Source organism: Myotis brandtii, unplaced genomic scaffold (assembly GCF_000412655.1).
Source record: "Myotis brandtii unplaced genomic scaffold, ASM41265v1 scaffold78, whole genome shotgun sequence".
Lineage (NCBI taxonomy): Eukaryota > Metazoa > Chordata > Mammalia > Chiroptera > Vespertilionidae > Myotis > Myotis brandtii.
The window spans coordinates 2,491,026-2,503,797 of NW_005371131.1; the positions used below are offsets into that span (position 1 = coordinate 2,491,026).

Here is a 12,772-nt window from a genome sequence, read left to right on the forward strand (position 1 = left end):
GACTTGTTTATTGTAACAGAGAAGGTAGCAGTGAAATTTTCCCGTTTGTTTAGTTGAATACACAATAAACATCTAATTTAAAATAGACAAATCTTGATTTAACAAATATGAAGAAGAAAGCCTTCTCTTTTAGCTCTACCACTATTCTATGTCTCTTGGTCCCAAAGTAATGTTTTGCACAAATGCACAAAATACCTCAAAAGGTTTGAAATCTGTATTTTAATTTTAATGTTGCTTAGGATTAAAACAAGAAGAGAGCCATTGTTTGTTTGATACAAATTAATTTTCTAAACAGGAAAATAAACCCTTCTACTCCTAACCAGCTACCTTTTCAGTTTTATTCTTTTAAATAAAACAGGTCATGCCCAGAACTTCAGTTAACAATTGTATTTTTCAGAATTCCATGAGTATTCGTATGGTCAAAAAAGAACCCTTAAAATCTTCTAGTTACTCCTTCCCACTCTGGATTATATTGTTACTATCTGGGATCCCCACTGCACCTTTCAATTCTTGGACCTTGGACCAATCACCTTAACCTTTATTAGCTCATTATCTCTGCTTGTGAAAGCAATGCATTGTGGGTATTTTTGGTTGTGTTTTTTTGTTTTGGTTTTTTTTTTTAATTACATTTCTCTGTTTACTTTGGTCAGAATTGATTGACTTGTTTTTCTGAGGTGTTGCATTGGTTCTTAAAATGCTGAATAATAATACTTTGCATGCTTGTGTGATCAGCCAAATCTTATCGCATGTCTAATGTGCAGGGTAAAAAGCAGGTGATGTATGGATATCAGAAAAAATTTACATATTACTACAAAAATAAAACAAGATACTAAGCATAATTTTGAAATATACTTTAGCCTAGGTCTCACCTTAATGGAATTCTTTGGCTTAATTTTTTTCATGTTAAACCCCTCTCTTCATGCCAGCCCCCATACCCCCACCCATCCACCCACACACACACACACACACACACACACACACACCTTTTGATACTCTTTAAAGAAAAACTTTCTCCTAGGGCAAGCTTATTAAAAACAAAAAACACTCCAGATATGAAAAGTTGGTATTTCCAATCCAGCAGATTTTCAATCGCTGTATTAGGCCCCCTGGGAATACTCTTTCTTGTTTTCATCTTACTTTCAATTAGCAGACATCCAGGTGGTTCATTCCAAGCCTGCATTCCTTTCCTCCTCGCATGTCCTGGAGCTGAGTAACGTGCGTGCACTTTCTTGTGTCCTCACTGACTGGCCTTGGCCTGAGCCCAGGTCGTGTATTCATACATCACCTGCCCATGTAAAGCGCATGTGCATGCTGCCGTCCTCAATAACCGGAATGTGTTTCTGTTCTTTTGTTTTTTTGTTTTTGTTTTTGTGTGGATTTTCTGCAGTGTGGTTTACCAGGACGGATTTTACGGTGCTGACCTCTATGTAAGTACACACACTGGGGCCTTCTCGACCCCACCCCCTGACAAGCCAGCCTTTTTTTTCTGTTTCTTTGGTTTGGTTTGTTTGGTTTTTTTAAAAAATATCATTTATTTAGTTTTTGTTTTCTTTTTCCTTGTGGATATATATATTTATATATTTAAGAATGCAAGCATGCTTCTCTGCCACTGCGCTTTCCCCTGGGTGCCAAACTAAGCCTTTGGGTTTCCTGATCATTGCTGGAGTCAGTCTACTGGACATATTCTTTTCCCTTCCCTCTTCCCACAGATGGTCTATGGATCACGAACATATTTGCGAGATGATCAGCAGGTTTAAAGTCTTTTATTACTGTCGTATCATGTGCATACATAAATGACAGGACAGCTTAGCCTTCAACCAGCTCTTTTCCTTTTCTGCTTTTCTTCTCATTTCACATCCCTCTTTAGATCATTAGAGCTTTGATTTATGTAGATGGCAGTGAGCTTTCTGAATTGGTCTTTTCCTGTTTTACATACTGTGAGAGAGCACTAACGTGTGAAAGCAAAAGAAGAAACTGATGCCAGTGAAGAGTGGGTGGGAAGGAGAGGAAACCAGTATTCACTTGCCTAAGGCCCTTGTATATTAGAAGGTTTACAACTGGTAGGTCTCTTTTCTTAAGGGCCATCTAGAGGGAAACAAGTGGCAGAATTAGCAACCTAGATTTCTCTTACAAACATTTGACTATCATACATGATTTGATGATTCTACCAGCCATGTTAACGTGTAACCCAGTACTTAGTCTGTCTAGCTATAGCTAACGTTCTGATTGGTTTGTTGCATATTATTTAAAATATGAACAAAGTGATCTGACAAAGAGTCAAAGTTTGTGAGTTTTGAAGTCTTTTACAGGGACCTCCCCAAATGACCTTTTTCTGAATGCAAGCTTGGTCTAACCACCAAATCACTAAGAAACAATTTTGTAAGGTAAACTTGTCACCATGAAATTATTTCTTGGACCTAGGGTATAATTGTCTGGAAATGCTGTCTCCACCCTTACGTCCCAAAATCACTAAGAATGCCTTTTTAGTGAACTAATTTTCACAATCTGCCAAGATTCTCTGGCAATCTAAAAATGTTTGTGCACTTTCAGTTTGCATGTAGAGGCTCTGTGTAGCCGGAAGTAGAGATAGGGTGGAATGGTCCTACGTGGTCCTAAGTGACTTTTTCACCTGTTCTGTGTAGAGTAGACCTTCAGAGTATTCTTTAATTTGAGAAATGCTTCAAGGAACCTTACCCATGTTTCGGGCCCAACCCTCTCACTTCAATGATATGTCTCTCAGAGAGATTGTGACTCACCCTAGATTACATATGTTATTGTATAACCAAGCACAAAACCCAACTAATCCATATTTCATTACCTCTCAGTATTTAATCAAAATTCACGTATTTCCTCAGATGATTTTCAAGAGGTATGGAAAGGTATGTTCTTTCCTGTGCTGACAGCGAAACTTAAGGATTAGGGAAATATTTTCTAGTTTTACACCAAATGACACTTTTCTATATGTACACATTTTACATACGACCTTAGCATGTACATTCTCCCATTTACATTAGTGTCCATATTCTCATGAAACTCATCTTTATGTTATTAAAGTTGTTTTCTTGAAATCTATTCTATTAGAGCACACTTTTCCTTATGAATTATTTAAGTCAAGTTTTTTTCCCCCCTCTCTAATATGGTCCATATTTGGGGATTTTTTAAGTATGGTCTACTTCCACCTTGTTAAGTCAATCAACCAAAATTATTTGTTGACAATTCTCTCATTTCCTTAGTTCACAGTATGCGATTTCATTAAGAGAGAGATGATGTTTCTATAGTTGAGAAAATACCCTTGAGTTTTGTTTATCTACTTGCTGGATTACCGTATCAAGCTAAACAGAAGTAATCCAGTGACCTTACCAAAATATTTTTTTGACCCGTGGCCTCTTGTTGATGAAAAGAGTTCGTAGTAATTACCATTTTTACTTCCTATCTTCAAGCAGTTACTTGCAGGAAAAAGTTGGTCACTGAGGCTGAAATCATATCCCAATCCACTAGTGAAAAATAAGAATACTTTATGAGGTAACTGTTGAGTGAGGTATAATATAACTCTAGCTTTTAGAACTTCATATTCCCTATTCCATATGTGAGGGAGCAAAGGATGTGTCTTAAAAACACACACACAGGAAAGCCCTATCGTTTTACCTTGAGTTTGTTCTGCTTCTCTCTGTGCATTTTCCATCTGTGGAAATCTGCCGAGGTATGGTTAGTTCTTGTTTCCTCAGAGGGCAGGCTAGAAATAGAAAGAGTGGAGGGTTTAGCTAATTAGAACAGGCTTTGAACTTGAGAGATGACATGAATGAAAAGAGTGTAAGTTGCTGCTTTTGTTCTGTTATAGTAATTTAGGCTATTAATTGTGGAGGTTTTTAAAATCTCTTTTCTCTGATCTCCTAGGCTGAAATCCTTGCTAGTCACTTTCTTCCTTTCTGTGTCTTTTATGCACTTTCTTCTCTGGAGAACTGATGTAGCGATTGTGCCTGTAATTTATAAAGTGATCCCCCCATAGACCCATGGGGTAAGCACATAGATTATGTGTCCATCCCCCCCCCCCCCACCCACCTTCCTTTTTTGACCAGTAGAAAAGGCATGGTTCACCCTACTTCACTTAAGTGGGTAACAAACTGCTCCTTAATTGTCACCCTGTGAAAAGCATGCTTGCATCCAAAGGAAAGAAAAGGCTGGTGGGCCCCTTAGCGGGCTTTTTGTATGATTGTTTTCCTTCCACAGCTGTGTTTTTTGAACTGCTCTTCCTGTGTTCTGTTATAGAATAGTCTTACAGGAACCAATCATTAGCGCTAAAATACCTCAGGTAGGAGTGCCAGTGTGACCTGCCAATCAATCAGATGTGGATTGCAGTGAAAAAAAATTGAATTATACTAACCATTCCAGCTCCACGTTAGAGATGGGAACAGAGGCTTTTTTGGACAATCAAGACTTGTGAGCGTGTGATCTAAGCCCTGCTACCTCAGCAGTGCACACAGTCAAGTTCATACATGATGGCACTACCTCCAAAATTAAGTGCCCCTGTCCCATTGCCACATATCCGCCCTGGGCATGTTAGTGCACTGTCCCATCACTGCCACCTTTTTTAGTCTGTCAATCACATTGAACATGTGCTTAAATGGGCTTTTCTATTTGGAGGTCTTAGCAGGTGGGGCATTTTCTTACTACTCTGAAAGAAATGAGAGAAGGGAGGAAGTAGAATCTGTCCAAAGAGGACTCCTGAATCCCAAATTGGGCCCTGTAGTAGAATCATAGTGGTAATTGGACTGTGCTACTACATACGGTAGAAGTTGCCTGTAAAATCTAGACATATTGGGACTCTAAAATTGAAACATGTATTTCCCTTTCACTTTCCTTTCATCTTAAAACAACTCAGTGAGTTCATTTGGATACTAATGCACTGTTAGAAGGTTTGCCGCTGATAGCTGGATGCTAGGATAGCTTTATACAATTCAGTTCATTTATGTAGCATCAGCAAGAGCTTGGAAATGAACACCATTGGGGAGATGTGGAATAGCAGTGTTTGAGAGATATAATTCATTAAAGATGATCTCTCTAAGAAGGAATAAGTGAGAGATAACAAGCTGATCGTAACAATTATAAATTTTTATACTCACGTCTGTGTTACTCACTTTCAATCAAAGGTGCCATGTTGCCACATAAGAACTCTGTCTCCTAGGAGGCCCTCACACGAGAGCAGTCTAGATCAGCGGCTCTCAGCTGAAGTGGGCAGAGGTGAGGGAAGGGAGGGTAGAAGTGTGTAGGGGCAAACAACATGAGTCGCAGAGGCACAGCACTCAGCCCAAGCCAGCCTCTCTCTGCTGCGGTGATTTTCAGCACCGCACCCGCCGTTCCCCACACACCCACACGCCCCTCTTGCTGTATCAACCTGCACCACATACAGGGAACAAGCTCTCATTCTGTCTGCTGGTCTTGAAGTACACACCCTCCTCCTCAGTGTCACATAACGTCATTGTCTTCCAGGTAGAACGAAGGTGTCTTGACATCACATGCTCACCAAAGTCCTGTTTTAATGTAAACCTAAAACAAATATAATACAGTTAGAGGCTAGGTTAAAATCAAGACGGGGGAAAGTCTGCCAGAGTGAGATTAAGCTAATAAAATTAGTGGCAGCCGGAGGTCAGGTGCAGGAGGGGTGATATGTAGAGCCCTTCCATTTTGGTCTAGTTGAAAGCCCAGCTGCAGAGAGTCATGTGGTCAGTGTGGCAACGTCATACAGTTCATTAGATGATGAATTAGATTGAGTGCAGTAGAAAATCCCTGGGAGGTGACTTTGAGTCATGGAAAACAGACTTTAACAACAACAAAAGGATCTTAAAGGTAACAGCATTTTCCTTTGAAGAAGCTGGAATTTGAAAGCAGAGACATGTTATGGCTATGCGTAATGATACAATGCTTAAGCAGGAGATATTTTAGAAGAGCACTGTGGATCAGAATGGATGGGTGTTGACAGAGGGCAAGCTACCCGAGAGTGCTGCCGGCCAGGACTGAGTCACATTGCCAGGTCAGGAAGGTTGACTAGGTGGGTGAGGTAGCACTGGGCCGCCCCATTGGGAGCACGAGGAGTCATGCAGAGTGAATTGCAGAAGAATCAGAAAGTCATTATGTGTAAAGGGGCGTGTATATTTGGATCAGGCGTAGCCATGCCAAATTTATCCAGCGATCAGGGTTCCAAAGCTGTCCGTGTGTGCCCTCCTACATTAGGGTGTGCTGTGGCCATGCTAATCCCCATTTTTTGTTTTATTTCAAATCACACACAGATAGAATCTGCAAACTGCTTCAGATCAAACAGGTCTGATTGTGTGTAAATACATATGTCCTTTTTAATTTTTATTATTAATGGTTGCTTCAGTTTTGCATCAGTGCATGGTTAAAAGCAATACACATCAGCTATTTCATGACTTCATATCTCCAAATGAATTATTTCTCCTCTTTTTTTGTTTGTTTGTTTGTGCAGTCAGCTGAAGAAATGTTAACATCTCACTCTAAATCTCTCAGTGGAGTCTCTGTTCCCTTCTCTGATATAACAGATGGGTTACTGCTTGTTATAATTATTAACATTGTGGTGTGGGCCAGGGCTAGGGTGGGCAAGATTTCCTTTTTCTTTGGGCTGGGGAGGGGCCAGTCGTTAGGGTCTGGAATGTTAACTCAAGTGGTGACTGACTGTTTCCGTAATACCAGGTCGTTGTGGCTGCACGCTCTAGTAATTGAGGCTGTACTTCACCGAGCTTGTGGTAGCCTAGGGCAAACCGCTGTCCCAAGAGAATGCTGGGATAGATAGAGTTAGCCAATCCGAGTCTGAACGTGGTGATTTGCTGGTTGTTTTAGCTCCAGATGTTGGCATGCTTAGTTCTTAATGTGATTAATAAATGTGGCGCCATATCCCCTCCCCACGCCTGAGCCCTGTCTCTCCTACCCACTTCCCTACCCTTGTTCTTTTGGAAAACTTAAGAGACAGTAATGAAAACGGTGGTGTTTCAAACTGCACTTTGTTCTCATGTTCTATAAAAGACTTCAGATTTACTAGTAGAAGTGAAACTGAGGAAAGTATCAGCCTGAAATCTTCATTCGCTCCTAATTTGGAATAGAAATATCTGGATTTTCTTTGTCCTGTTTTATATTATGTGATACAGTTCATTCAACAACCAATTTAAAGCAGGAGCAGAAATACTTTGGAGTAAGACTACCTCTAAGAAGAGTAAATCCATGATACAAAATTCAATTTTTCTAATTTTGCGGCAATCATCATGAATTACCAAATTTGTTTATTAGGATATTACCTGCCCATCCTAAGCATAGACCCCCCTGTAAAACACCTCCCAGTTGCACCATTATCATAAAGTAATTAAGAGAGTAGTGATGTTTAAGAAAAACATTAATGTAATTTTTCTTAATGTTAATATCCTTCTTGAGCCTTTTCTTGTCAATAAAATATTTGCATCCCTGCCCTGTTTCCTGAATTTGAATAGCAGAGAACCCCATCAAATGCAGACTCCAAAGTCAGATTTGCTTTCAATCGAAGGAAACTACTGCCGGTGGATTCTGCCCTTCTCGTCCTGGCTTGGAAGGAAGCTTCTTCCCACAGTCTGATCCCTTTGGAGTAACAATAACATTAACCCCAAAACATCGAGGTTCTGATGGCTTCTGAGGGGAATTGTTCTATCGGAAATCTCATTCAGAAGCTCTTTTTTTCCCAGAAATAGTGCGGTGCCCCTCAAAGCTGTACTGATATGATGTACTCCCCACTATCTCTGTCTTTAGTGAGCCTTACTTATAGTACCGTGAGCCCTATGTCTTAGAACTTCAGTTTTTAATCTTCCATTCAAGTAAACAAATTTGGAGCTTTAACTGCTTTTATTACCTTGACTTTTATTTTTACTTTTTAAAGATTATTTTGGTGTTTGAGAGAATACTAGAGACAAACCACGTAATGCTTCTTTACCACATTATCCTGGTTCACAAAGAAGTTTTAGCAAAGGTAACCCTGCTGCACACGTTATAGTACAGTGATGGCGAACCTTTTGAGCTCGGCGTGTCAGCATTTTGAAAAACCCTAACTTAACTGGTGCCGTGTCACATATAGAAATTTTTTGATATTTGCAACCATAGTAAAACACAGACTTATATTTTTGATATTTATTTTATATATTTAAATGCCATTTAACAAAGAAAAACCAACCAAAAAAATGAATTCGCGTGTCACCTTTGACACGCGTGTCATAGGTTCGCCATCACTGTTATAGTACAAGCGTTAGTTTTGCACTGATGGAGTCTCCTATTATAATGGAAACTGAGCCTTTAAGGTTCATTCAAAGCCTAATATTCCAACAGTATTTATTAGCTTGTTGCCTTAACAAATGCTTTTGCTGCCTTATTTCCTTTAGAAGTTAAAAAATAAATAAATAAAGAGAAACTTGAGTTAGTTTATAAATGATGTGATGTGTATAGGTTGCAGCTGGGCTGTACAGTGTTGCCCACATCAGTCCTGCCTGCCGGCTCCCACAGAACTGACTAGAAGGAAAGGAGGCATGTTGACTGAAAGTAGCCCCGAGGTGCTTCCTGCCATGTCCTGTCATTGCCAATGCTTTCTAATATTAATTAGAATTTTCATATATATATATATATATCATTGATTTCAGAAAGGAAGGGAAGGGAGAGAGAGAGAGAGAGAGAAACATTAGAGATGAGAGAGAATCATTGATCAGCTGCCTCCTGCATACCCCACACTGGGGATCCAGCCCACAACCCTGGCACATGACCTCCTAGTTCATAAGTCAACGCTCAACCACTGAGTCATACTGGCCAGGCAGAATTTTCTTAATCTGTAGGATAATCTGTAACTGAGAAATAAATTTTTACTTTTCTAAGTCATTCCTTTGAAGAACAAAGAAGGAATAATACGTAACCACTGAAAACCAATCAGGGATTTTAAAGTGCACATTTGAAGCTATCTGACTCAGGCAAATAAATCTAAAGAGCAAGAGTAAATGCCCCTCAGTGCCGTTAGGGAAAGCACACATTACAGAAGAAGGAAGCAGAAAGCGCTAGGGGCCTGTAAGGAACTGCAGATGTGTCCAAAGTAAGATCTGGACAGAAATGAAAGCAGCCAGCTAGACGCTGCCATATCAGATGGCCAAGGAGAGCAAGACTCCCATTAGAAAATACTTGTTATCCATCCTAAGAAATGATACCGAACGGAATTTGCAATTCCTTGCGTAGATTTGGCAAAACTTGGACATTTGAGGGAATAGAAAGTAGAAATCACAGGGCAGGAAGCTTCAGATGTCCATGAGAAATGGACCTGCTAACCTGCAGAAACCAAATGTGGTGTCGTCACTCCTGAAGTGGTGTCAGAATGGGCCAATTGAGCAGTCATATTTTTTTTAATATATTTTATTGATTTTTTACAGAGAGGAAGGGAGAGAGATAGAGAGTTAGAAACATCGATGAGAGAGAAACACCGATCAGCTGCCTCCTGCACACCTCCCACTGGGGATATGCCCGCAACCAAGGTACATGCCCTTGACCGGAATCGAACCTGGGACCTTTCAGTCCGCAGGCCGATGCTCTATCCACTGAGCCAAACTGGTTTCGGCGAGCAGTCATATTTGATAGTGATCGGCAGCAATAAAAATTCACACCTGAATTACGTTTGGTTAAATAGATGAATTCTAGAAGGTTAAAGAAGAAACCAAAGGTCGGGCTTGCCACTGCAACAGCCTGCCTCGTGTGGCATTGTGTGGTTACCTTTGCACTCCTTTCTGGTCTTCATGGGGTTTACCCAGCAGTGAGAACCTTCAAGACTGAGGCGAAGTAGCAGCTCCTTAGGACTGAGGGCATTTGAGCCATTAGTAGAAAAACTCTGCAGCCTGCGATGCGATCAGGACTTGAGAATCCATAATCTTAGAGGGAAGGAGAGTAAATGCAGTTAAATGCTTGGGGTGGGCGGTTCTTAATCTATCCTAATCCAGGCAAAAGGGCATCAGCCATTTGTAGTCTGACTTGCCTGAGTCTGAAATAGCTTGGAGTCAGCAAGCCTTTTCTGTAAAGGGCCAAGTGCTCAATATTGTCGGCCAGACAGTCTCTGTCACAACTACTTGCAAAAACAGATGACAAGTGCCCTGGGTTCACAGGCTGAAGTCTGCCACCCCTGATGTACCCTGGCTTTTCCTCCTAAATACTGCCTCCTCTCTCAGCCTCTGGGCAAGCGTGCTAGGTCGATGGGACATAGCTATACGGGGCCTTTGTTATATACTGCAGACTCTTAGCAATAAGAGTCTGCGTATGCATCAGGGAATCGGACGTTAACACACATTCATTTAATGTTTTCATTCTCTAATTGATACTTCCTGTCAGTCAAAGTTCTCCCAACTTCCTATGAATATTTTCCCTGCTGAAAGTTCCAGCAGAGACTGAAACAAGACAGATCAAAATTCATATCTTCATTTCTTAAATTTGAGAACAGGTCCTACCAAGGTGGTTTATTTTTGTTACTGTCACAAATTGGACAGCGAGTCCCTGTGCAGGGTGGAGCTTACTCTTGCACTAGGGGAGTAACATGTAGACCGATGCAGTTTGAAACATCCTCTTCCCATGTGTGTGTCTGTGTTTGTGTCTCCCTGTGTCTGTCTGTCTCGTGTGGGTGGGTGTGTGTTCATCTGTGCTTCCGGGGGGAGAGGTAGCTGTAAAGTCAGTTCTCTTCTCTCCTGTAGGCCGGATATGCAGCCTACAGATATGCACAGCCTGCTACTGCAACCGCAGCCACGGCTGCTGCAGCCGCTGCCGCCGCTTACAGCGACGGGTACGTACATGGTCCCGAGTGTCACTGCCTCTCCGCCCTTCCCCGCTTCCAAAACGGCACCTAGTGCCTGGGGCCGCCCGCAGGCCTGGCCTTCTCCTCGTGGCCTGTCATGCCAAAAGCCATGGCGCTGCCTCCTTTCACCGCAATCTCCCTCTTTGTCATCTGCAACTCCCTTCTTCTCCATCTTAGAGAAGACCTCAGAATTTTTCCAAGTACTATATTTAGGAATAGGAATCTAAAGGCTTTTTCCATTCTGCCAATTTCCTAATAATCATTCTAAGATCAAGCCGCTCACCAGTCCTTAGCACAGTAAACCCTTTCATTTGGGGGGTTACTATCTTTTCTTTCTCTCCCTGATTGTATTTCTTCTTTCCAGTTATGGCAGGGTGTACACAGCTGACCCCTACCATGCCCTTGCCCCTGCCGCTAGCTATGGAGTTGGCGCTGTGGTAAGTATATGTACAATTTTTTTAAAAACATTTTACTCCTAACTTTTACCTACAGACTATATAAGATCTAGGGAGATAGTAAATTTAGCCCTTCTTCCATTACCAAAGTATTAAAGCCACATAGGACCATCTGGAAATTTCATAACACCTTCTTTCCCTGAGTGCAATAGTACAAGCCACAGGCCTGCGTAAGGACAGCAGAAAGGAATGGACAGTGGCAGTCTGCCCTGAGTAACGACATTTTTTGAGAAAGAAAGAAGGAAATAGGTTGATATCTTACATTGGCTCAAATGTTGGAAACGTAACTGTAGTGTAGTTTTATTGATAGGTGTTAGCAAGGACTTCAGGGCATAAGACTCTCCAATTTTTACATTAAGCTTTTCAGATAACTTAATTTGTATGAGTTGCAAATGCAGGTGCCAAAGGCTGTCCTTGCTGTTTGTAAGTCTTCTGGTAGATGGTACTAGAAATCACCAGGTGAACGCCTTACAAAGATATTTTAGTAGTAACATCTGTTGCAAAAATACAGTCTTTCCATAGAAGGCTAGAGCTCTTCTAGAATGATGCCCCTTAACCAAACTCAAATCCTCACCCCAGCATTTTTGTGTTGGCCTGGATGCCTCCAGGTCCAACAATGGGGACTCACTGATTCCAGCAAAGATAGGCCTTTCCTCTGTGACACCTACTAATGTCCAAAACTCTGCATTCTGAAGTGCAGCCTGGCCGCTGCCTGGGAGCACGGACAAGGTGTGAGGGGGGCAGAATGAGGGCTCAGATTTAAGACTTAAAGTAAATGAGAGAGCCTGTCATTGTCGCACATTGACTTCCTGCCCATGAAGATTTGTGGGAGGAAGTGATAGGGTCCCAGGCGGGGTTGGGGGTGTGTGTTTAGAATTAAGGTAGAGACATACAATACGAAGAAAGTGATGAAGTTCCTAAGGTTTTATTTAGTGCCAACATGATATAAGTCCTCTAGAAAAGAATAACCCAAAGAGCGCTATCTATGTTCCTAGGGATATTTTATTTGAAAAAAAGAGGCACCATTAGATAAACATCCTATATAATAAAAGGCTAATATGCAAATTGACTGAACTGCAGAACAACTGGTTGCTATGATGTGCATTGACCACCAGGAGGCAAACGCTCAATGCAGGAACTGCCCCCTGGTGGTCAGTGCACTCCCACAGGGGGAGCGCTGCTCAGCCAGAAGCCCTGCAGCAGCACTAAGCATGTCCGACTGCCAGCTTAGGCCCGCTCCCGAGACTGCGAGAGGGTGCAGGTCACGCTGAGGGACCACCTGGAGTGCATGAATTTTTGTGCACCAGGCCTCTAGTAAAGAAATAAAACCCAGTTAAAACCCCAGTTATACATACATGTATGTCAGGAAATTGGCTTTATTCATTGAAAGATTGACTCAGGTTTAAATCCAACACTGTCTCAAACATGGGATATGACAGAAATAGCGGTCAGAGGTAGCATGTCCCCCATTGACAGGTAA

The 12,772-nt window shown here is 41.6% G+C and overlaps 1 protein-coding gene across 24 annotated transcripts in view; it reads left to right on the top strand.

Annotated features, from left to right (window-relative positions):
• The window catches only part of RBFOX2 (RNA binding protein, fox-1 homolog (C. elegans) 2), a 197,094-nt gene that overhangs the window by 178,556 nt on the left and 5,766 nt on the right, over positions 1-12,772 (top strand). For 7 of the 24 annotated variants that reach the window (XM_014530819.1, XM_014530820.1, XM_014530825.1 and 4 more), the window contains 2 exons: positions 1,388-1,427; positions 6,482-8,083. In XM_014530819.1, coding sequence (XP_014386305.1) covers positions 1,388-1,427; positions 6,482-6,805 — 364 coding nt within the window. In that variant the 3' untranslated portion in view covers positions 6,806-8,083. Of the gene's footprint in view, positions 1-1,387; positions 1,428-4,266; positions 4,310-6,284; positions 6,317-6,481; positions 8,084-10,736; positions 10,826-11,201; positions 11,275-12,772 lie in introns of those variants that run through there. The other 17 variants (XM_014530831.1, XM_014530832.1, XM_014530823.1 and 14 more) reach the window with 6 other exon arrangements.